The 23,436-nt window shown below is 37.6% G+C and overlaps 1 protein-coding gene across 1 annotated transcript; it reads left to right on the plus strand.

Moving 5' to 3' along the window:
• The first annotated feature begins 347 nt into the window (after window positions 1-347).
• SH2D1A (SH2 domain containing 1A) lies at window positions 348-23,194 on the plus strand. Its single transcript, XM_004022366.6, has 4 exons — window positions 348-659; window positions 14,301-14,364; window positions 18,992-19,136; window positions 20,432-23,194. Exons 1-4 carry the CDS (start codon window positions 523-525, stop codon window positions 20,470-20,472), a joined length of 387 nt encoding a protein of 128 aa, XP_004022415.1. The 5' UTR covers window positions 348-522; the 3' UTR covers window positions 20,473-23,194.
• The last annotated feature ends 242 nt before the right edge of the window (window positions 23,195-23,436 follow it).

Here is a 23,436-nt window from a genome sequence, read left to right on the forward strand (position 1 = left end):
CCTCTGTGTTTTGGTCTCAGAGCTTTTGGGCCTTTCATTCTCTGTCAGTATGTTTCTGCCCCACATGAAGATCAACACGGCTTCCCTGTCTCATTAACCCCTTTGGGGACTATTTAAGCTAAGTCAGGGTGGCCTTCCTGGGAAAACTACAAGGACAGAAACATTACCAGGCATTCGTGTCTGCATGCATTGGGAGCACAGGCCACATCCTGCAAGGACCTTCTTCCAATAGTCCTCCCCTCTCTGTCCATCCATCCACCCCAACCCTTTTGTGGCAGAGGCGGAGCAGAGAGGGGAGGGGGGAATTGAACCCTAGGGCAGTAGCCAAGCTGCTAAACTGCTGACCTGGTTTTCACTGAAGTGCGAGAAGGAGGCTGTGAGGCAGGTAGACAACATCCTGTTGTTGGGGCGCTCCTTTCTCTTTTTTGAACATCTGGCTGAACAGGGAGGCAGGTGGCTGAGTCGTGCCTGGTTGCGGCGGCAGCAGCAACAGCGGCCTTTCCCTGCTACTGTCCCCTGGCCATGGACGCGGTGGCTGTGTATCATGGCAAGATCAGCCGGGAGACGGGGGAGAAGCTCCTGCTCGCCACGGGCCTGGATGGCAGCTATCTGCTGAGGGACAGCGAGAGTGTTCCCGGCGTGTACTGTCTGTGTGTGCTGTGAGTACATGACGGGGCCCTGGAGCCCCCACTGCCCACCGTGCGGCTCACGTCCCTCACTGGGGTTGTCTCGCCTGGGCTTCCTGCTCTTCAGAGGGTCTTCTCCAGCGCCTTTGGGGGCGGCTGTAGGAATGCTCTTTGCAGTGGAGGAAAAGGAGCCTAGAATTTACCTTTGCTGCCAAAAGGACTCAGGCTCCTGGCTTCAGGTTGGACCTCTGGTAGAGGCCAGCAAGGTGGAGGCCTGGGATGAGGGAATGGCCAGATATAGGGCCACCAGCTCCTCAGAGGAGAGGCCTTTCTCTCCAGCCCTCTGGCAATGGCTTTGAAGGTATCTTCCCAAAGGAAGATTTCAAATTCAAGGAGAGGAAGAAGACTAAGAAATGGAATCCTTTAAGACAGCAATACCAGTTAGGTCAGGATGTGGGAGAGAGGGACGTTTCTGAATAAAACCACCTCTCTGGATTTGCTTAATTAGCTTTCTTTACAGGAGTTGGAGGGGGGTGGGGTGGGGTTTCAGAAATAGGGCCTTTCCGTGATAAACGCTGGGAGAGACAATAGTCGTAAAGGACATGGAGGGAAAGCACCCTGGTATGATTCAGCTTTGCCCTTTACCTAAGCATCTCTTGGTCTAAAGCCCCATTTTGAATCAGATGCACCTTCATCTTTGCTCCAGGGCTCCAGGGTCAGGCAGAGCTAAGACCTAATCTTGTGCTAGTCTGATGCTGGCTTTGGCAAGTTAACCTCACAGTCCCTCAGTTTTCTTGTCCAAAAAGTGTAATATTACTACCTACCTCATAGGACTGAGCATTAAATGCTGTAATGCACGTAGAAAATTTAGCACTGGACCTGATGCATACTAAGTGTTCAGTAAAAGTAAGCTGTTGTTGTTATTATTTTTTCACTCTCTTTCAGTACTTTTTATTATAATATATTATATATATATATAAAATGTATATATATTTCAGTCAATATCTTTAAGTACTCACGGGGTGTTTCTAAGGAAGTCCCTAGCTCAATCACTCTTTGTTAGCAGGGTAAAAACACTCATGAAAGCAGCAGCCCTGTACAGTAGCTTCTAGACAGAAACAAAATGAGGGAAAATGCTTGGTTGTAATTTTGGTGTCTGATGATACATGGCAAGATTTTGAAGTTCCTTTAGGTCATTGATGAGAGATTGTATTGAGCCTGGTGTTAGAGGATTTTCATTGTTTATTGTATTATTTTTAAATGGGCAAGGCATATTTGTGGCAACTCTCAGGCCATGCTAAAAACGTTTGTTATAAAAGCTACAAGGGATATATGTGCAAGCTAGTGAATCCCTTGGGCTCAGATTTTAGGTTTTCCTTATATTATTGTTTCTCGAAAGTGAAAACTGGGGTAGGTCAGTGAAAGCCAACTCGTATTCCTAGGCTCTTTTCTTATCAATAGAAGGTGGAGGAGTGAGTGAACTGGTGAGAGGAGCTTCTTTAGGAAAGCTCACCAAAGGAGGTAATGGGACCCTCAACCTAGAGGTAAAAATTAAGGTACAAAAGGCCTGGGAAGGGAAGGAAGAGCCGGGGACAGTGTGTGGCAGGATGTTCCTAAGACTTCAGACGCACTGGCCTCTTTGTTGTTTCTCGAGCTTGCCAAGCTGCTCCTTGCTTAGGATCTTCACACTTAACTGTTCCTTCTCCCTCTTCTCTCAGAGAGGACTTCCTTGACTAGCCTCTAAAATAAGTCCCTTCTCCCTGTCCCAGTTATAATCTGTCACTTTAGTTTTCTTCTGGGAGCTTTCAGCTGTCTGACGTTTGCTTGTCTACTTTTGTCTTGCTGGGCTCTCCTGCTACAATGTAATCTCTCTGGGGCAGAGACACCATCTCCCGCACCAGGAACACAGCCTGGCATGCAACAGGTATCATGAGGCATGCAACAGGCACTCAATAAATGTTTCTGAATTAATGAATGAACTGTCAAGGCAAATTCTTTATGGCAGTAGGCTTTTGGGCTGATATCAGGAGGCCAGGATGTGGCCTCTGGGACATCACTCAACTTTTGTAGGTCTTGGTTTCCATATTTCTAAAACAAGAATAATAATGTGTGCTCTATCTTCTGCAGAAGATTATAGTTGGTAAAAGATGCAAGAGAGAAGGATAATCTTAGCCTATTACTCAAATTGGCCAGGGCCACGTAAGGAATTAACTTAGACAGATGGGAAATTCGCAGATTAAGTTTTTGTCCAAAGTGAATCTTGCCTAAATGCAGTTTTTATGACTGTAGGTTCTCCATGCAAACCTTTTTATGAAGTAGCAGAAAATAGTCGGCAAATTGGGAGTCCCCCTAACATATCTTTCAGTGGGCACACTGGGCCTCCAAGTCCTAGAGGCTAATGGCCAGACTGCTGCAGAGGGAAGACACAATGATACAGTGCCTTTTATGACAGTTTCTCAGCTTTTTTTTGAGCCAAGGATCCCTTCTGATAAACGTAAACATTTCATTTCCTCTTTTTTAGTACTACACTGTAGTAACAAAATCAAATTTTATTTTGAAATAAACCATATACTCATTTTTAAACCAAAACACGTATAGTTATGATATACAGAAGAAATAACAATGTTGACGGTGACATATATAAATGAACAACAAAGTACAGCTAACAAACATGCATTGACTGTAGTGTTCACTCAAAATAGTTTCTCATTCTGTCTTTTGTTTATTTTCATTGTCCAAGAAGGTTTGGTTGAGCTTTAGTTTCTGTATTTTTATTGCAGAAATAACGCATTGCATGTGCCTTTTGTGCTGTGGTAAGGTGGCTTAGTCGCTCAGTTGTGTCCGACTCTTTGTGGCCACCCTCCGTAGCCCGCCAGGCTCCTCTATCCATGGAATTTTCCAGGCAAGAATATTGGAGTGGGTAGCCATTCCCTTCTCCAGGGGATCTTCCTGACCCAGGGATCAAACCTGCGTCTTCTGCACTACAGGCGGATTCTTTACTGTTGCAGCCACCAGGGAAGCTGAGCTGTACTTTATACTATACTTTCTCACTAGATTTGCTCCTTTCCCCAATTCTGAACCCCTGATCATCACCTTTTCCTCTGTTCATTTTGGAAAACTGAATAATGTCAAAAAGTATTAAAGAGATCCTCCATTGATAGGATTGCTCATCTTCATTTAAAGCAAGAAGTTTTTCTTCCAATTGTTTTCAATAAATAAATCCAGATTTTGGTATAATAAGTCTATTAAAAATAGTTCCTAAACACCTATTCACATTATAGAAAATTTTTAAGATGTAGATAATAGAAATGAGAGAAAATCATCTATAGTTTTATAATGTAAAGATAATTATTGTTGAAGATTAAGTGGTTTTTCTTCTATATTTTAATAAAACAAATTGCTTTATAAACGCATGTGCTCTTCTAATACTGTATTCTGCTGCATTTTCCACTTAACTTGAAAAAGGCATGTTTGTATATAATGTTCTTACAAGTGATTTTAAAACAGTATTTTTAATAGTTTCATGGTAGTCCAACCAACCCAACTATGTTTTCCTTAACCAGTCATCTAATTTTAGACATATGAATCATTCCATTCTTTTTTTGCTGTTATGAAGTTTGTCATGATTCATATTTCAATCCCTAAAGATTTCCTCGTATTTATGCTTACTTCCTTATAACAAATTTCAAGATGTGTTATTTTTAGATCCGAAAACATGAATAGTTTAAGATTCTTGATGTATACATGATCATCAAATATTTTTTCCCAAGCGGTTATTCCAGTTTATATATATGCTTACCAGTACTGCATGAAAGTGTCTGTCTCACTGCATGCTCCCTAGAAATGAGTATTCTTGTTAAAAAAATTCTTGAAATTTGATGTCTCATTCTTTATTTCGTATTTCTTTAACTAGTGATCAAGTATCTATATGGTTGGTAAACTGTTGTATTTCCTTGCTCATGAATTGACTCTTTGGTGTGTACTTTGCCCATTTAACCATTTGGATCTTACTATTTTTCTGAATACAGTATGAGTTTTTATATACTAATCCTTGATCTGATGTATCTTTTCTCAGTTTGGTGTTTGCCATCACTTTTCTTTGACACACAAAAATTAACATTTTTAATAAAATCCATCATTCATTTTCCTTGTGTTTGATTTCTCCCTTTGCTTCCCAACATAGAAAGTTCTTTGACTTGCAGAGATACCCTATAACTTCACTTCAAGTTTTGCTTTAAATTTATGATTTGGTTAGTTTATGTTTAACTCTTTAATTTCATTTGGAGTTTTATTTTGATGTGGAGAAAGGATCTAAATGAATTTGTTTCAAAATAGCTAATGATTTCTAAATAGAACTTCCATTCCTGATTGATTTATTAACCTAGTTTATCATATGTTAAATTCTTACATATAACAGTTACTGTTTTGCAGTTCTCTATTTGGATCAATTGGTTTATTCTTGTAATACTAGCTCTGTAGTATGATAATATTCAAATATATTAAAACATTATTTGCTATTCTTATCTGTTGGGTCTTCAAGATGAAATCTAGAATAATTTTAATTAAAAAAATCCCATTGAGGTTATGTTAAACTCATTCATAAGTTCAGGAGGGATTGTCATCTTTAAAGAATTTAGTTTTTCCATCCAAAAACCTGATCTGGCTCTCCATTTATTAATTTTTTCATTTACATTCATCAATAGAGTTTTATAGTTTTCTTCCCATTGGTCTTGCATATTTTTGTTAGGCTTATTTCTAGTTACTGTGAGCATGCATGTATGTGTCTATTTTTTTTATTTCTATCATAAATGGAAATTTTTCCTACCATATTTTCTTTTGCAACAGAAAATCTGCTGACTTTATGTATTTTTTTGTATTTATCCAGTATACTAAATGTTCATATCCATGCAAATAGTTTAAATTCAATTTAATTTTATACTTTTTGGTTTTCAAGGTATATCAAGTTTCTTTCACTAAGGTACATGTGAGCCCTCGCATTTCTTTCTTTTTCACCCTCAATGTCAACAACCATTGGGAAAGTCCTAAATGCCCACTGGGACAGTTTGATGGTAATAAAAGGAAAACCAATTTAAAATATTTAAAATAATTAGTTTGAATAGATAGTTTATTTCTGTACATCTTTCTGTACATATCTGAATTTGCTACTTTTATCTGATGAAAAATTGGGAAGAAGAAATTATATTCTTTATATATAATACATATATATATATATATAAAGGGACACATAATGAAGTCATTTGACATATGTGTCTTTAGATAAAAGGATAATTATCTTTTTGTCCCTGAAGATTTAAAGGATGACTGGGAATAAAGTGCCTGTCAAACAACTGAACTGGAGAAATAGGGGAAGTAACAGTGACAAAAGAAAACTCCAGCTTATCAGTTGTATTTAAGGGGAACAGAAGAATGAGAAATTATAAAACTTAACGAGTTAGTTTTTGAATACAATTGGCTATGTGTGTTGGTGCCGCATTTATCTTCATGATAATTTAGGCCACTAGAATTATTTTGGATTGTCTGAGTACAATCCATTAACAGCATAGGATTAAATTTGCAATACACAAACCACCAAAAGGACAGTTCACAAGCCAATAAATCAAGTGCTGACTTTGGTTGACAGTGTAAAATTAAGGTGTAAGATTAGTCTAAAGATGTCATTAGCTTAAAGCAAAAGGAAAGCCTAGGCTGACTCTTTGGGGCTCTCCCCATCTGGTCTCTACGCTTTAGCCCCTTCCTTTGCTCGCTCTTTCCAGTCATAAGGCCAAGCAGACTCCTTCCTTTTTTGAGAACTATGCTATTTTAAAGATTTTTTTTTAATGTGGACTATTTTAAAAGTCTTCATTGAATTTATTACAGTATGGTTTCTATTTTATGTTTTGTTTTTTTTTTGGCCATGAGGCATGTGGGATCTTAGCTCCTCTACCAGGGGCTGAACACTCACCCCCTGCACTGGAAGGAGAAGTCTTAACCACTGGACCGCCAGGCAAGTCCTGGCTTTAGGATTTACCTAAAGATTCATTTGTTCAGTCTGATGTAAGAGAGAGGCACCATAGAAAAATGGTTAAGAGCCCATGACTTATAGCCAAACCTTCTGGGTGTGCATCCCAACTGTGGCCCTTACCTGGCTATTTTACCTTCAGCAAGTTACTTAAATTATCCATGGCTCAGGTTTCCTATCTGTGGAAAAGGGAACGGTGATAATAATACTAGTTACCTCATGGAGTTGTTATGAGAATTCTTGCATGAGTTAACATTTACAAAGTTAATATGTAGTAGGTGTTCATTAATATAAATAAAAAATCTATTAATAATTGTGAGACAAAGTTAGACCATTGTATGAGTACATAAATAAAACGTTCTGTGGCACTTCAAGGGAAGAAGAGATTATATTCATTGTCATGACTCATTGAAGTTGGTTTTACAGAGTTTTACCATCAAACTTGAAGCTGAATGACTTTTGATGGTTCTGAAAATTCAAATTCACTCTGAAAGAAAGAAGATTGGGGTATAGGAAACTGGAAAACCTCTTGAATCAGAGAACACTCTCAGTAATGATGGCTTTGTATAGGATACCATTCCTCTGGGTATAAAAGCTCTGGAATAGTTGTTAAAAAATCAGTCACATTATAATTGTGCCTTGAATTTTGCACATAACATTTGTTTGTATAGACATAGGCAGCCTGGGCACTAGCTTGCTTTATTTGTGGTGTCATGAAGTCAGGTGTAGCTAAACTTTTTCTTTTGTGTAGCCCTTGAAGTGGTATAAAGAAGGAATTGATGTGGTTTCGCCAATTTTAAAGCAAGATTTGTCCCCTATGCTGACCTTTTGAGAGAATAAGAAATAAATCGGGTTGCTTTCTTCTTGTCTGTTTCTAACCAGAACATTTTTTAAGAATTGGGGACAGCTTTTGAAAAGATAAAGGCACATTTTAATGTTAGAATCAACACATGCTTTGTAGTCATTGAAATGCAAAATATTTGTTTTTTAAGAAATTAATTTTTCAAGAAAACTAGTTAACGGCAACAGCAACAAAATTGCTTTCTACCAATTATTAATTTTCTAGATTTTTTTTCTCATGGTAAATTTAAAATTCCAGGCTTATCAACAAGTGTGACTAACAGTTTGATGGAGGAAGGAAGTTAAAATTACAGTATATTCTGGACTTCTCTGGCTGTCCATTGGTTAAGACTATGCTCCCAATGAAGGGGGCACAGGTTTGATCCCTGGTTGGGGAGCTAAGATCCCACATGTATCACAGCTTGCCCCCCACCAAAGATTACACTATTACATTCTTGGTTTGTCTATATTAATAGGGAGTCAGAGGAAAAATAATCCTAAAGGGATGTCAGTCAGTTCAGTTCAGTCACTCAGTCATGTCTGAATCTTTGCGACCCCATGAACTGTAGCACACCAGGTTTCCCTGTCCATCACCAACTCCCGGAGCTTGCTCAAACTCATGTCCATCGAGTCGGTGATGCCATCCAACCATCTCATTCTCTGTCGTCCCCTTCTCCTCCTGCCTTCAATCTTTCCCAGCATCAGGGTCTTTTCCAATGAGTTAGTTGTTTGCATCAGGTGGCCAAAGTATTGGAGTCTCAGTTTTTTAAAAAGAACAATATTTTTCTAATTTGTGATTTGCTTAAGTTGGATTTTTAAAGCTTCAAATTACAATTTCACTTCTGTTTATTTAAAAACAATGATATTAGTCAGTTGTATAACATTATAAGGAAAATTAGCAGACCTCCCTGGTGGTCCACTAGTTAAGATTCCCATTGCAGGGAGTACAGGTTTGATCCCTGGTCAGGGAACTAAGAGCCTGAATGCCATGGCATGGCCAAAAAAGAAAAAAAGGAAAATTAATATGCAAAGATGTATTTATGTTAATTTAAATTTACATTTATATACATACAGGGATAGTTTTGAACAGTAATCAGAGTGGCATCTCTCTCTCCTTGTGTCCATTTTTTTCACATACCATCATTTTATATTGACATGGTCCATGTGCTTAAATTTTTTTGAAAAATATAGCTCTTTAATATCTTTGAACTTTGGTTTAGTTTTGAACCATTCTTTCTGCTGCCATTTCTTTATTTTGAGTTACATTTCTTAGGTTAATTCTATTTTTTCACTATTAAAATAGAACTCCTATGAAAATCTTGGTCAAATTGCTTTTTCCATTTCATTCCTTAGAGCGGGTGAAGATAAGGAAGGTCATAAGGTCAAAAATACCCAGTTTTATAGCCCTTGTTATAACTTGCCAATTTATTCCCTAAAACAGTGATTTTTCAGTGGATGGGGAGAGAGCATGTATAGTTTGGAAAAGAGATAATCCATATTTTAGTTTACTTTTATATTATAAGATTACTATTTCTTAATACAAGCTACAGAAAACAAAACTGAAATTTTGTTGGGGAAGAAAGAGTAAGAAGTTTAGAAACACTGTTCTATGAAGACTGAAACCCTTGAAAAAGCTTCAGCTTATACTTAAATAAAATTTCATTCTGAAAACATAGACTGAGTGACTATAGGGGTGGCGGCACAGATGCACCCAGGTTGAGTTAAAGAAGCCGATGAGGTGTGAGCATTTTCCATGCATTTTTAATCAATCCTTCTGTAACTTTAATGTGCCTACAAATCATCTGGAAATCTTGTTAATATTTCAGATTCTGACTCAGCAATTCCGGAGTGGGCACGAGATTCTACATTTCTAGCAAGGTCCCAGGTGATGCTCTGCTAATACCCTGGGAATATAATTTGAATTGCACTGTTTTAAATCTCTTCCATCAGTGATATATGAGAGTATATCCATGAGAGTTGGCTACAGGAGATCTTTGGTCAATTACTCCAGCAACTTGGAAGTGGAAGAGATGAAATGCTGGCTTGTTTGAGGGGGGAGACAATTTTGCTCATTCAGAAATCGAAGGAGCTGGGGCGTAGGAGACTGTTAAAGTTTAATGGGTTGATCACAAGGAGTTTTATGTGCCGCTAACATCAGGTTGTTCGAGACTGAAGAGGTAAGGACTTTTGAAGTGGTACTCAGGTTCCTGCTGCTTAACTGAAAGTGCGATAAGATCAGATTCGTTAGGAAACAATTTTCAAAACAGACTCATTTATTTTGACTAAATGAGGCTGAATGATAGTAGAGAGATAGATTCATTGTATCTTTTAGAAACCCATTGTTTGAGAAAGTAGAAAACCAGTTGCCTATGATTTTGCTTGCATCGTTGCTGAGATTTTAAATAATTAATTTCCAGAACACCTTTAATGATACTGAATTATTGCCATTAATCGCTTTCCATAGGGAAAATGGAACTAAATAAAGGCCTATGCTATTTCCCTGCTCCTACCTCCATTTTCCTTTTTTTTTCTTCTTTTTTTTGGTGGCATCTGGGGGTCTTAGTTCCCCAACCAGGGATTGAATCCAGGCCCCTGCAGTGGAAGCACTAAGTCCTAGTCACTGGACTGCCAGGGAATTCCCTGCTGTGTAACTTTAAGAAAACCACTTAAAGCTTTATGTTTGGAGTTCTCATAGTGAAAAATGGGACTCAAAATGCTTGACTTGTTCCCTGTAGAGTACTTACTGAAATCAGTGGATTTTAAGGTACATTTCAATTGATTAAAAAAGCAAAAGGCTTTACAATGTAATATTTTATATTTATTTAGCATATGTGCTAAATAGTATATTATATGCATATATCAAGCTATTTTATATATGATATAAATATTCTGGCAAATCTTTATAACAAAAATGAAACATCTCCTGTAATCACAGCAGCAAATTAGATTGACCCTTTTTTGGATTTCACAAATCGAATAAACCTGACTAAAGTGTTTTAGACCTAATTTTTTTTATCCCTTAGGTAACAGTACTCTTGGATATTGATTAAAAATACAGTAATTTAATCCACATATTTAAAGACTTTTAGTTCTATAAGGGATTAATGGTAAGTGAGGTCAATTACTCAAGGGTGACCCTGTTTGAGATACTTTTGATTCCTTAGGTTCTTTTAGATTTAAATACATTTATTTTTACCAGAGTTTAACATATGTTCTAATCAAATATATATTTTGACCCAAACTTGTGCCAAAGAATAGCAATCAGAAAATGTCTGAAATAAAACTGTGAATATTCAGATTCATAATTTGAAATGATTCAGCATAAAAGTTTACTGTACTTTTCTATGAAGCAAAGGTTTGTGAGGCAAATTAAATAGCAGTACCATACATACTGGGGCTTCCCTGATAGCTCAGATGATAAAGAATCTGCCTGCAATGTGGAAGACCCAGGTTTGATCCCTGGGTTGGGAAGATCCCCTGGTGAAGGGAATGGCTACCCACTGCAGTATTCTTGCCTGGAGAATCCCACGGACAGAGGGGCCTGGCGGGCTACAGTTCATGGGTCGCAAAGACTCAGAAGTGACTGAGTGACTAAGCATGCACGCATGTACCATATATGCTAAAATATAATAAATAATCTATATCCATTACAGGGTGGGAATCAAAAGCCAGGGCTCTAGAGTCAAAGAGGTCTGATTTAAAGCCCACCTTTGGTGCTTGATTTGTAGTGTGGCTTTGGTTACTTAACTTTTCAAAGTTTCAGTTTCCTCATCTATAAAATCAATTTCACAATATAAAGCTCATAGGATTACTGTTGGGTCCAAAAGAGATAATGCATGTGCTGTGGGCTGAATTGTGTCCTTGTCAAACCCTTATGTTGAAGTTCTAACTCCCAGTGTGGATGTATTTGGAGATAGGGCCTTTAGGAAGCAATTTAGGTTAAATGAGATCGTAAGGGTACAGCTCTAATCCAAAAGCATCTTGGCCTTACGAGAAGAGAGACAGCACCCTCTCTCAATGAATGCACACAAAGAAAAGGTCATGTGAGAGCACAGCAAGAAGGCGGTTGTCCACCAGGCCAGAAAAAAGGCCTTGGAATGAAACCTATGTTGCTGGCACCTTGATCTTGTACTTCCAGCCTTCAAAACTATGAGAAAGTAAATTTCTTTTGTTTAAGCCACCTAGTCTGTGGCATTTTGTTATGACAGCCCAAGCAGACTAGTATAGATTTTGGTACTGAGAAGTCTAGTGGTGTTGTAACAAAAACCTAAAAATGTGGAAGTGGCTTTGGAGATGGATCATGGGTAGAGACTAGAGAAGTTTGGAGATGAATGCTAGAAAAAAGCTACATTGCTGTGAACACAGTGTTGGTAGAATGATGGATGTTAAAGGTCATTCTGATGAGGTCTCAGGTGAAAATGAGAAATGTGTTGTTAGAAGCTAAAGGAAAAGCCATCCTGATTATAAATGGCAAAGATCTTGGCTGAACTGTGTTCTAATATTTTGCGGAAGGTAGAACCTGAAAATTAAATATTTAGCTGTGGCGATCTCTAAGCAAGGTGTTGAAAGAGTACCTTGGTTCCTCGTGACTACTTATGATAAAATGGAAAAGGAGAAAGATGAAGCAAAGAAGGAGTTGTTAAGCAAAAAGAAACCAGAATTGAAAGATTTGGAAAATTCTCAGCCCACTCATATGGCAAAAAATGAGGAAGCTTGGTCTGGAGAGAACACCAAGGGAGTGGCTGGACAATTGCTTCTTAAGTAGATTACCCACGATGTTAACTAGTCATCTCAGCTGAAGCTGGGAATAGAGTTTGGACCAAAGCATCAGTGACACTGTCAGTTTGGACCAAAGGGAACATGATAGGGCAGCAGAGCAATTTGGCTGCAAAAATGCTTTATCTTTCAAGAAAATGGAAAGATCATCTTGAAAGTGTTTCAGAGATCATCAGGGCTGCCACTCTCACCACAGCACCAGAGTGCATAAGCCTAGGAGGGCAAGGTCACTTTCACCTAAATTTCAGAGGCAGGATCAGTGCCCAGCAGAGCCAGGTGGGCAGGGCTGCTGCTGCAGAGCCATGGGGGTGACAGTGCCACCCAGTGGGGCTGGAGGGTAGAGCATCAATTCAAAAAGGATTATTCTCAAGCATTAAGATCTAATGGAATTTACCTTATGAAATTTTGTACATTTAGGGGACCTGTCACCCCTTTTCTCCTGATATCTCCTTTTTGGAATGAGAATATCTGTCCTATGCTTGCCTTGCTGTATTTTGGAAGCATGTGACTTGTCTGGTTTCACAGGTTCATAGCTGGAGAAGAATTTTGACTCAGGAGCAGTCATACATCATTAGATGATATTTAGATGAGACTTTGGGCTTTATTTAGACTGTAGAGTTTATGCTGGAATGTATTGAAGATTTTTGAGGCTGTTGGGATGGAATGAATGTATTTTACATGAGAGAAGGTGTGAATCTGGGGGTGCCAGTGTTGGAATACTATGAATTGAATTATGTCCCCCTCCCCTCAAATTCATATGTTGAAGCTTAATCCCCAAAGTGGCTATGTTTGAAGACAGGCCTTTAGGATGTAATTAAGGTTAAATGAGGTTGTAAGGGTGAGGCCCCAACCCAATAGGATTGGTGGCCTTTTAAAAAGAGAGATCTCTTTCAACACACACACACACACGCACACACACACACACACACACACACACACACACAAGGAAAAGGTCATGTGAGCACACAGCAAGAAGGTGGCTGCCTACAAGGCAAGATGAGAGGCCTCAGAATAAAACATATGTAGCTGGCACCTTGATCTTGGATTTCTAGCCGCCAGGACTGTGCAAAAATACATTTCTTTTGTTTAAGCCACACAGACTATAGTATTTTGCTATATCTGTCTGAGCAAACTAATACAGCATGTAAAACTCTTGGCATGTAGTAGAAATCAACTATACAGATATATAATATGCATACATACTGAATAATTGGGGAAAATATTTATGCCATCTAAAAGGACAAGCTTATTTCAAGTACTTTGGCAGGACTCTTTTTTAATTCAAATTATTAGTAGTACTATATTATAAAGTTACATAATAATAGTAACATCATAGGGATATAGCACATTTATTATATTTATAATTAATATTATTACTATTAACTTAAGTAGGCCTCATAGTACCTTAGCCCAGTGAAATGTTTTTACCTTAAGGTGCAACATGTACTTAAAAAGTAATATAGCTAGACTTTGTTGAATCTATGTAATAATTTGTCATCATGTGCATGCTCCATCATGCCTGACTCTTTGCGAACCCAGGGACTGCAGCACACCAGGCTCCTCTGTCCATGGAATTTTCTAGTTAAGAAAATCGGAGTGGATTGCCATTTCCTACTTCAAGGGATCTTCCTGACCCAGGGGTTGAACCCACATCTCTTGCATCTCCTGCACTGGGAGGTAGATTCTTTACCAACTGTGACACCTAGGCTGGCTTAGTAATTTGTAATTTTTACCAATTACAATAGGTCTTTAGTTTCTTTCTGTCCCAGCAGTCTCTCAACTTGACAAATCTTTAGGAGTGTGAGTGCCCTCATTAAAAAAAAAAAAAAAAAGTAAAGAAGGTTTACTGGAAACTGTGACTAGCTAGATATAATGTGTGAGCAAGTTAGAGTCCCCAGGCTTTTATTTCTATGAATGACTTGGTGCCATATACGCGTGTCCCAGTATATGTATATTTATATGTAATAGTTAAAGCTCAAATTTAGAACACCCATTGTTCTTTTGGAATTTTTCAGTAATGAAAGTTTATTCTTTCACAGGTATCAAGGTTACATTTATACATACCGAGTGTCCCAGACAGAAACAGGTTCTTGGAGTGCTGAGGTATAGCTCTTTTATTTATTTTTGCTTCTGGGGGTATTGGGGAGCTGTTTGACTTTTACATTGCTTTCATAAAAGAGCTGTCAAATCCTACATTCCCCAAATATTCCTCCAATTCAAATCACTAATGCTCTAATCCAAAATTGTTCATGGATCATTAAAAAAAAATTTTGGTCCCAGTTCTGTTCAGCCACTATTGTATGGAGTGTCTGACTTTGGAGGAAAGATAACAAAGCTAAAGGATAGTGGTAAAGTTTTAGTACCTAAGTGAAATCTTAGAAAGTCTATCAAAAATATATAAAAGAATCAAATCTACAATTATTTACTAAATAATACTAACACAAGTGGTTCTGTGGGGGATCAAACAACATGACTCTTGTTTTCTAAGAGCTTATAAGACCCTTGAGGTGATACCAAATGAATTCAACAGCAATGCGAGCCTGGCGTTTGCTGTCAGGTGGCTCTGGGTTACACGTCTTGTCCACCCTTAGCCCCTTTCTGAGAGGTCTCTGACCTTGGGTAGGTTACTTAACTTTTCTTTGAACGAGTTTCTTCATCTATAAAATAAGGCTAAAAATAGTCGCTTACTCATAGTATTCATTTTGAAGATTAAATGAGATAATGCGTGTAAGGAAAGCTCTTAGCCACAGGCCTAACTAGCAAAGCCCTCAACAATGGGAATTCACCCAAGTTGCTGAACAGTGTGATTATATACAGTTAAGTGTTACACATTATCTATCATAAAAGTTTGAAGAATAGAGGATTTTCCAAGTATTAGGATAATCAAGGCTGCTCTACTTTGGTGACAGGATGCCCTGCTGAACCATATGAAAGGGCAAGGATAGGTGAGAAGGAGAGAGAGGGAATATTATAGTAGCTTTCGAGCTATGCTCTTCAAAATCCTAAGGTCCTTCCATCTAGGTGCCTTGGAGGTGCCCAGGGGGTTATAGGAGGAGAGGAGGATGTGCGGGTATGCTTTGGGTCCCCAATTTGTCTTTAATCTGAGCAGCCTTTATTTTGCTTAGCAAGTGGGGCTCTGAGAAAGATTTCATTAGAAAAATGGATTTTGATGGTTTTGAAAAATTTGAAAGTCACTGTGCCATTGCAAGAAATGCCTATAGAGTGGATCTCTTTCTACCTACCAGGATAGTATATTACCCTGCTGTCAAAATAGAGGGCTCTGCAATGGAAACTTTTGACTTCAAATGATTTCTGACTCTTATATAAAAACAGTCTGTCTTTATAATGAAAGCACTTCACCATGAGCTGTTTGTAAATGCTAATATCAACCTCTATTAATAACACATTCTATGCATTTAAGAAACTCTAAAGACTAGGCTTAAAAAAATTTAAAATAGCTCTAAACCTTTAAAGATGCATCAGTAAACTAGAAAGCACAAATTGCACACTACAAATGTTTTGAACTACTGAGATAAATTAGGGCAAGTTTTCAAACACATTGTTGCTTTATATCAGGATAATTAATGCCATGATACTAATTAGAGGAAAAGCAGTACTATCTCTAATCAAAACTGTTTATACCTGTTTATTTTAAAAAATTATCTGCATCACTGCAGAGATAATTGAATAGGAAATGAAATTTCATTTATTATGAGGAATAGTAGCATTTGATACATACATATATATGTGTATATAATTTGGCCAGAAATAAGAAGTAGCCTTCCACTTCTGAAGAACATTCTGTATGAAAAGGATCTTAAATTAGTAGGGTTTAGCTAACCTTTTGTTTTAATTCATTTTCTTCCATTTCAAGTACAACATCACACGCAGAGTGTTACATGTTTGTGATCATGTTAGGAAAGAAAAGGCTTATTGAACACAAATGCTCTCTCATTCTGTTGTCTGGTCTGACCCGTTTATCTAATAATATTGTAATTATCTGCACCAAGAGAGCAGAAGATTGGCATGTTTTCTCCAAAAGGAAAACAGTTTAAAAAAAAAAAAACAACTCTAGATTTATTTTTGAAATGCATTGCATTTTTCCCTATCTACTAAATTTGCCTTCTTAGTTATATTTTTCTTAAGGTGAATATTAAACTAGTGTGTATACTCAGAGCTCATATCGCCTGACTGGAAGAAATTTCTCTAGAGCATATTGAAGACCAGCTGTGATCCAAAATATGTTTCCATGGATAACTAAGAGATGACAGTATGGCAAATGTGCAAATTTGAACAATAGCTGAGTTCAGTGACAGGACGGGAGATGTCAGTGGTACAATTCTTGTGGTAAATGTATTTTCAAAATTGGGTAAATAACAGATATTTATATTGCTTTTTGGAACAATGCTTTAGTTTGCTACCCTGCAGGAAAAATCTTGACAGTAGCACTTCATCTTCTGTGCAAGGATTGTGCTAGAAATTGAGGTATGTCTGCGATTTGTTTCAAAGAGCGGAGTAAAATTGAACCCTGGATCCACTCAATTATGAAAGACAAATATGATGTGAATTTCTCATTTTAGACAGAATTTTAGGTTTTATCATTGCCAAGTGTATTAATTTATCTCATGTGACTCAGGCTAAAATTTAGTCAAATTGTTAATTCAGAGAATTCTACAGACAGTCACCCATCGTTTATTAATATGTACATTGTCTGTGGTACATTATAAGAAATGTACTAACACCCCTCTGCTGACTTCAGTGCTTTTGGGCTTTCTGGATGTTTGATCATCAGTAGATCAGTAGACGTTAAATAATTTCACTTATTGACCTAAGCAAAACATTATAAATTTGGTCACTTATCTGCCAGTGCAACATTACATGCCAAATTTCAATTGCTTTTTTACATCCCATGCTATTATTCCTCTCTGTTAGCGTGGATAATCAAGGTTAACTGCATATAAATCCCCATAAAAAAGATGCTTTTGTTGATAAATGGTTTTACAAGCCACAAGAACAGGTGAAAAAATGTGTGGTTTGAAATCTTTCCATACTGGGGGAGTGTATAGTTTCTCTTCTGGTCTGTGACTCTAACCTCACTAGAACCTGTTTGGTCTAGTCCTAATCTGAGAGGAAAGGCACTGGGTCCTGGGATCTAGGGCCAATTCTGGCTCTGGTTATCTGTGTGACTTGGGCAAGCTGAATTATCTCTTTGTATTTTCATTTTCTTGTCTGTCAAATGGGAGGAACCAAATCATTCAAGAACAGCCAGTCTGTCAAATAGTGGGGGCAAGAGATGGGAAAAGGCTTTGAAAATGAAAAAGTACTCTAAGGAAGATACAAGAAGATTATTTTGTGCCTACAGCTTGCCTTTGCCATTTGGAGATTCTATCCTGAAGCCAAGGAACTCTAGGACTTCTGTAAGAGTCCAAAGAATTTTGGACTCCTATAAGAATGGCCATGTTCTTTTGGATGAGGGTTCAACAGAATTCTGGAAAGGTGTTTTGACCATAAGGTTGGAGCTGAGTGAGAGAGTATTCTACATCTACTGAGTAGCTGTGTGGGCCTCTGAGTGGACATTTATTTAAAACTATCAATAAAAAGAACTTTTTCAGTGTTTTAAATGAAAATCTATTTACCCCGATGTAGGAAATGACCAAGAGTTACAGTGGATAGTGTGTTATCTTCAGCATTTAGTCTAGTTGACAGAAGTCTGTCTGCCAGCCTTCCTGTTTTCTCATTAAATGCTAACAAATGAACAGCTCCCACCTCAAAATTTTCCAGATGGAAGAGCTGAAAAACAGCTTTCTTAAAAAAAAAAAAAAACTGGTCATTGTTCAATCACTTATAGCAATACTATTTTATTTTATGTAAAATGACAGTTTTGAGCTGATGCCTAAAGCTTGACTCATAAGCTTTTGCAGGAAATTGTTGTTGATTTCAAGTAGTGTCTTTACAAGATAATTGATGTCAGGAAAGGAGTATATTTTAATAGTCACCTGCAAATAATGATCCCTTCAAAACCAACCAGATGAATAAATAAAGGTGACCTCAGAGAGTCTTTCATTTTCATGTCAGAGAAAACCTTGTCAAGTGAAGTGGTGATGGAGAGAACAATTTGGGGGAGGATAGGGAAGTTTCCCAAGCAGGAAAAAATTGAATGTGAAGGATGAGGCAGGACAGATTATGGAGTCAGAGTATGAGGACTAACTAGCCCTGCATTTAAAATGCAATTTTAAATTTCCTGTGTAGCATTTTACATTGTGGAATGATGACAGGGAAAATGGGTGTTTGTTTTGTTTGCTTTAAAAATTTTTCTTGGTTCTTTAAGCTTTTTATTAATGACCTGTAGGATCTGTGTTTTTTTCCCCCTGTTTAACTTCATCCTCTCCATTGGTGAATTCATTGTGGGTAATGGCCTGTATACCCTTAGAGGTTTGGGATGTATGAAGGGTAGCAGGTGGGAAGGGCAGGGTGATGAGCAGGGGCTTGTACGAACTAATACCACCCTAGGGAGAACTGAAATGACAGCTCATTAGCTCCTCTTGCAGGGCAATTCAGCCAACCAAAGTGAGCTCTTCTAGAATGTTGTTTTTCCTGCTTCCTTCTGTTTTCAAATATTTGAATAAGTTACACAAATGTTACCTCTCTCAGCATCCCTTACACATTTTGTAGGCCCTTTTTGTATAATTATGAGGTAGATGAATAATCTGATTGACCTTTTATTTTCCAGACAGCACCGGGGGTACATAAAAGATTTTTCCGGAAAATAAAAAATCTCATTTCAGCATTTCAGAAGCCAGATCAAGGTATTGTAATACCTTTGCAGTATCCAGTTGAGAAGAAGCCTTCAGCTAGAAGTACACAAGGTGCCACAGGTATGGTTTACTGTCCTTCTCTGATAGGCTTTGGAAGCTCAGGGCTATGAGTCAACCCTAGTCATAAACATATAATTCTGTAAGAAAAATACAAACAAGGAGATCAAACCAGTCAATCCTAAAGTAAATCAACCCTGAATATTCATTGGAAGTACTGATGCTGAAGCTCCAGTACTTTGTCCACCTGTTGCAAAGAGTTGACTCATTGGAAAAGACCCTGATGCTGGGAAAGATTGAGGGCAGCAAGAGAAGAGGGCAACAGAGGATGCGATGGTTGAGCAAACCCGAGAGATAGTGAAGGACAGGGAAGCCTGGTGTGCTGCAGTCCATGGGGTCACAAAGAGTCGGATGAGACTGAGCAACTGAACAACAGCAAAGAAAAATGCAATGAGAAAGTAGATGGAGCCGATAGCCCAACTGAGGGGAGGCTGTTCCTATGCTATTGGATTTCCACATGCTATACTATAGACTTTTAATAAAACTCTGCAGAAATAGAAAAAATACTATGAGCCCACAACAGTTCATCTCTCTTTTCCCGTCTTGTTTTCCCAAGCCTGTTTTGTGGCTCCATAAGTACCATTTCACTTCACAAATTCAGACACAAATCATTTGAAATATAGGACAATTCCGAGAACATCTGGGTTTGTTCTTCACCTTTGCTTAGCAGATAGTGTTCTCCTTTCAAGGGTGGAAAGGCTAATGTTAGGTTGGTCCACGCGATCCTGATTTCTGGATTTGTGACGCTTGAATTAATAAAATTTTATTGTAGCAAAGGAAAGAAAGTTAGTCGACTTTATTATTCCTCTAGTGCAAATTGTTAAATCTCTTGAGCAAAGCCGTTTTAATGGACATATCAAGCTAATGACCGAACACTAGCCAATGTCCTCAGCTGTCAGATTTGTGATAGCTGACATCTATTGAAAGGGGTTAATCATTTGTCTGAAGTAAGAGGATATGTGTTGATTGAAACAATAAATATTTATGATGAAATGAGTTGTTATTTCCGTTTTTGACAGGACCCAAGCTCAGGCATAAACTGACAATTAGACTCAAGTAGTGAATTAAATTGAGTAGTTAGCTTTTTGAAAAGAAATGTAAATAGAACTCCAATTTACAAATTGGCTCAGTATTCTATTCTCTGTAACAGTTTTAAATACTAGTTGCTTGCGCTAGATTATGGGATTTTATCTTTGTGAACTTTATGCAGTGGGAAATTTTATAAGTTTGAGTTAACTTGTAATTTTAATAGCTTGTAAATTTATCTTTCCTTGATTTTTGTTATTGTTTTTCTTTAGGAAGAAGAGACGATCCTGATGTCCTCCTGAAAGCACCATGAAGAAAAGGAAAACACACCTTGTACTTTATTTTCAATAATTTAAATATATGCTAAGTCTTATATATAATAGATAATACAGTTCAGTGAGCTACAAATGTATTTCTAAAACCATCATAGCCCTGTAATGGAAGCATCTAGCATGATGTTAAAGCTGAAATGGACTTTTTGGATAATGAGGAGCTTTGAAATGAGGATTGGGGAAAAATAATTCCACAGATTATTTTCAGTTATTATATTTACAAATGGGAAACGATTTAAAAAATAATGATACTTTATAAAGATTAATGTCATGTCTTGCCAAATATAAATAAAAATAATCCTCAGTTTTTCTCGAAAGCACCATTTTTAGTGAAATATTATTTGATAGCTACTGATTTGAAAATGTCTTGCTTGATTATATGGCAGGAAGCTGGTTCGTGTTCTTCATCTTTGTCACGTGTGGTTCTACATTAGGTATTATGCTCTCCATTAGCTATGATGTTGTAGGCTCTTTGGGGATTTTTGAAGCTGTGCCCTGTGTGTTGAAAACAAGTGCTAGATAAAGAGTGAAGAATTTCTCTTTAATTCTGAAAGCAACCTTCTTGCCTAGTCTTACCTAGTGTTCTGATGTTGGACAGTAAAATCCACAGATCAGCCTGGAGTTTAAAAATCTTATAATTTAAAATATGCTCTACATGTTTATTAAATTTGATGCTGTAGGATTGAATTATATTACAAATCCAATGAAGTGGGCTTTACTTTTTTTCATTTACCTCTACTGCAGTAGTTGCCACTCCATGTGCAACCTTATTTTGAAAGGGAGCTTTAACAGTTGTGGCTCATTGGCCGTGGCTCGTGAGCAGCTGAGTTCCAAGCTGTTTTCTATGGGGCGGCCAGACAAGACCATCAGAAGTTTACAGGTGACATTAATTTTTAACAATTCCGAGTGATTGCAGCCTACGTGAGAGCCAAGATTTTACACAGTGATGGATACTGGTATTTTCTTCTCACATTTATATTTTCACGACTCTTGCAATTCGATTACACGTCAAGCTGCTTCAGGGCTCAGAGAATTCATTCACTCAGCTAACACAATAGGTACCTGCGTGGAGAAGTGAGAACACCTGGCCTCCATGGTCAGGCAGCCCCTTGCCTAGTTGGACAAGAAAACAGTCAATAAAAGATAATAAAGAAAGTAACAATAAAACACAAGAAAGTAACAGTAAAAGTTGATAAGTACATGGTAAGAGAGGGTCCCAATGTGTAGGTGGATCTGTCTTTTTTCTAAATGTTCTACTCCGTTTATAGTTATAAAATATTGGCCATTCCCTGTGTTTTACAATATATCCTTGTAGCATATTTTATACAGAATAGTTTGAACCTCAATTCCCTATGCCTTTATTTCCCCTCCCCCTTCCCTCTTGTCATTGGTAATGACTAGTTTGTTTTCTATATCTGTTTGCTTTTTTTATTTTGAAATTCACTAATTTGTTGTATTTTTTAGATTCTACATATGTGATCCTATATAGTATTTGTTTTTCTCTGACTTGTTGCACTTAGCATAATACCCTTTAAGTCTACCCATGTTGCTGTAAATAACAACATTTCCTTTTCTTATATGCTTGAGTAGTATTCCATTGTAAATATACTACATCTTCTTTATCCATTAATCTGTTGATGGACAGGTTGCTTCCATAGCTTGGCAATTATAAATAATGCTGCTCTGAACATTGGGGTGCACATATCCCTCGAATTAGTGTTTTTGTTTTTATTTGGATATATACTCCAAAGTGGAATTTGCTGGATCATATGGTAGCTCTATTTTCAGTTTTTTTTGGAGAAACCTCCATATTGTTTTTCCACAGTTCAGTTCAGTCGCTCAGTCGTGTCCAACTCGTTGTGACCCCATGAATCGCAGCATGCCAGGCCTCCCTGTCCATCACCAACTCCCGGAGTTCACTCAAACTCATGTGCATTGAGTCGGTGATGCCATCCAGCCATCTCATCCTCTGTCGTCCCCTTTTCCTCCTGCCCCCAATCCTTCCCAGCATCAGAGTCTTTTCCAGTGAGTCAACTCTTCGCATGAGGTGGCCAAAGTACTGGTTTCAGCTTTAGCATCATTCCTTCCAAAGAACACCCAGGCACTCCACCAATTTGCATTCTCACCAACAGTGTATGAGGATTCCCTAGATAGAGCTGTCTTTAAAGGCAGAATGCATTAATCCAAACATTTCAGCCTATAGTCCATAGGAAAAAGCAAAGTTTCTATGTAACCTAGTGACTTGGAATTCTGTTCTGGGTTCTTCATGTGAGGTGGTGAGCTTGGTTAATAATTAGAGACCTGCTGAGACACAAAGCTACTGTCTCTGTTGGCAAGATCTGATTTCTGAGCATTTAACCTGGATGCTATGGGACTGCAAAGGTGGAATATGGCCACGATGATGTATTTGTGTGCCAGTTACCATTTCTAGAAGTAAAAGCATCACTTTAATTTGTAAAGGAATTAAGAAAGCTGACTTTCAATATAAAATGCATATGTTTAAGTACTTTTTAAATATTTGTAGCTTGGGTTTAAATTTTAATAGGTATAATTAATTTTTACCCTAACTTGTTCTGGAATAATCCTAAAAGTATGAATTGTTTGCATGTTCCTTTACCAGAGTCTTTTTTGAAAAAACTTTTTTTTGAATCATCTATGGTTTATCCTATTATAATAAAGTATTTGAAAGCTTTATTTTCCTAATTTGTCTTAAAATATTCCTTTCAAAAATATTCAAAGATAGGTGCTATTGATATACTAAATAAAGCATTGATGAAGTTCATCTTACTTTTCTTATTGGACTAATTCACTGAAAAAGGTAAGTGCTTTTCTGATTTTGCTACTGTCAAATTTTACAGTTGATGTCCCTACCCACTGTCTTCTTTTGCTGGCCTTTTATTTATCATTTTTTTTTCCACTTTTTCTTTCCTGGCATGAGCATCCTT

This window comes from Ovis aries, chromosome X (assembly GCF_016772045.2).
Source record: "Ovis aries strain OAR_USU_Benz2616 breed Rambouillet chromosome X, ARS-UI_Ramb_v3.0, whole genome shotgun sequence".
NCBI lineage: Eukaryota > Metazoa > Chordata > Mammalia > Artiodactyla > Bovidae > Ovis > Ovis aries.

Coding starts and splice junctions, on each gene's coding strand:
- SH2D1A (XM_004022366.6), top strand. CDS start 523: ATGGACGCGGTGGCTGTGTATCATGGCAAGATCAGCCGGGAGACGGGG. Junction 660..14,300: donor GTGTACTGTCTGTGTGTGCT/GTGAGTACATGA, acceptor ATTCTTTCACAG/GTATCAAGGTTACATTTATA. Junction 14,365..18,991: donor CAGGTTCTTGGAGTGCTGAG/GTATAGCTCTTT, acceptor TTTATTTTCCAG/ACAGCACCGGGGGTACATAA.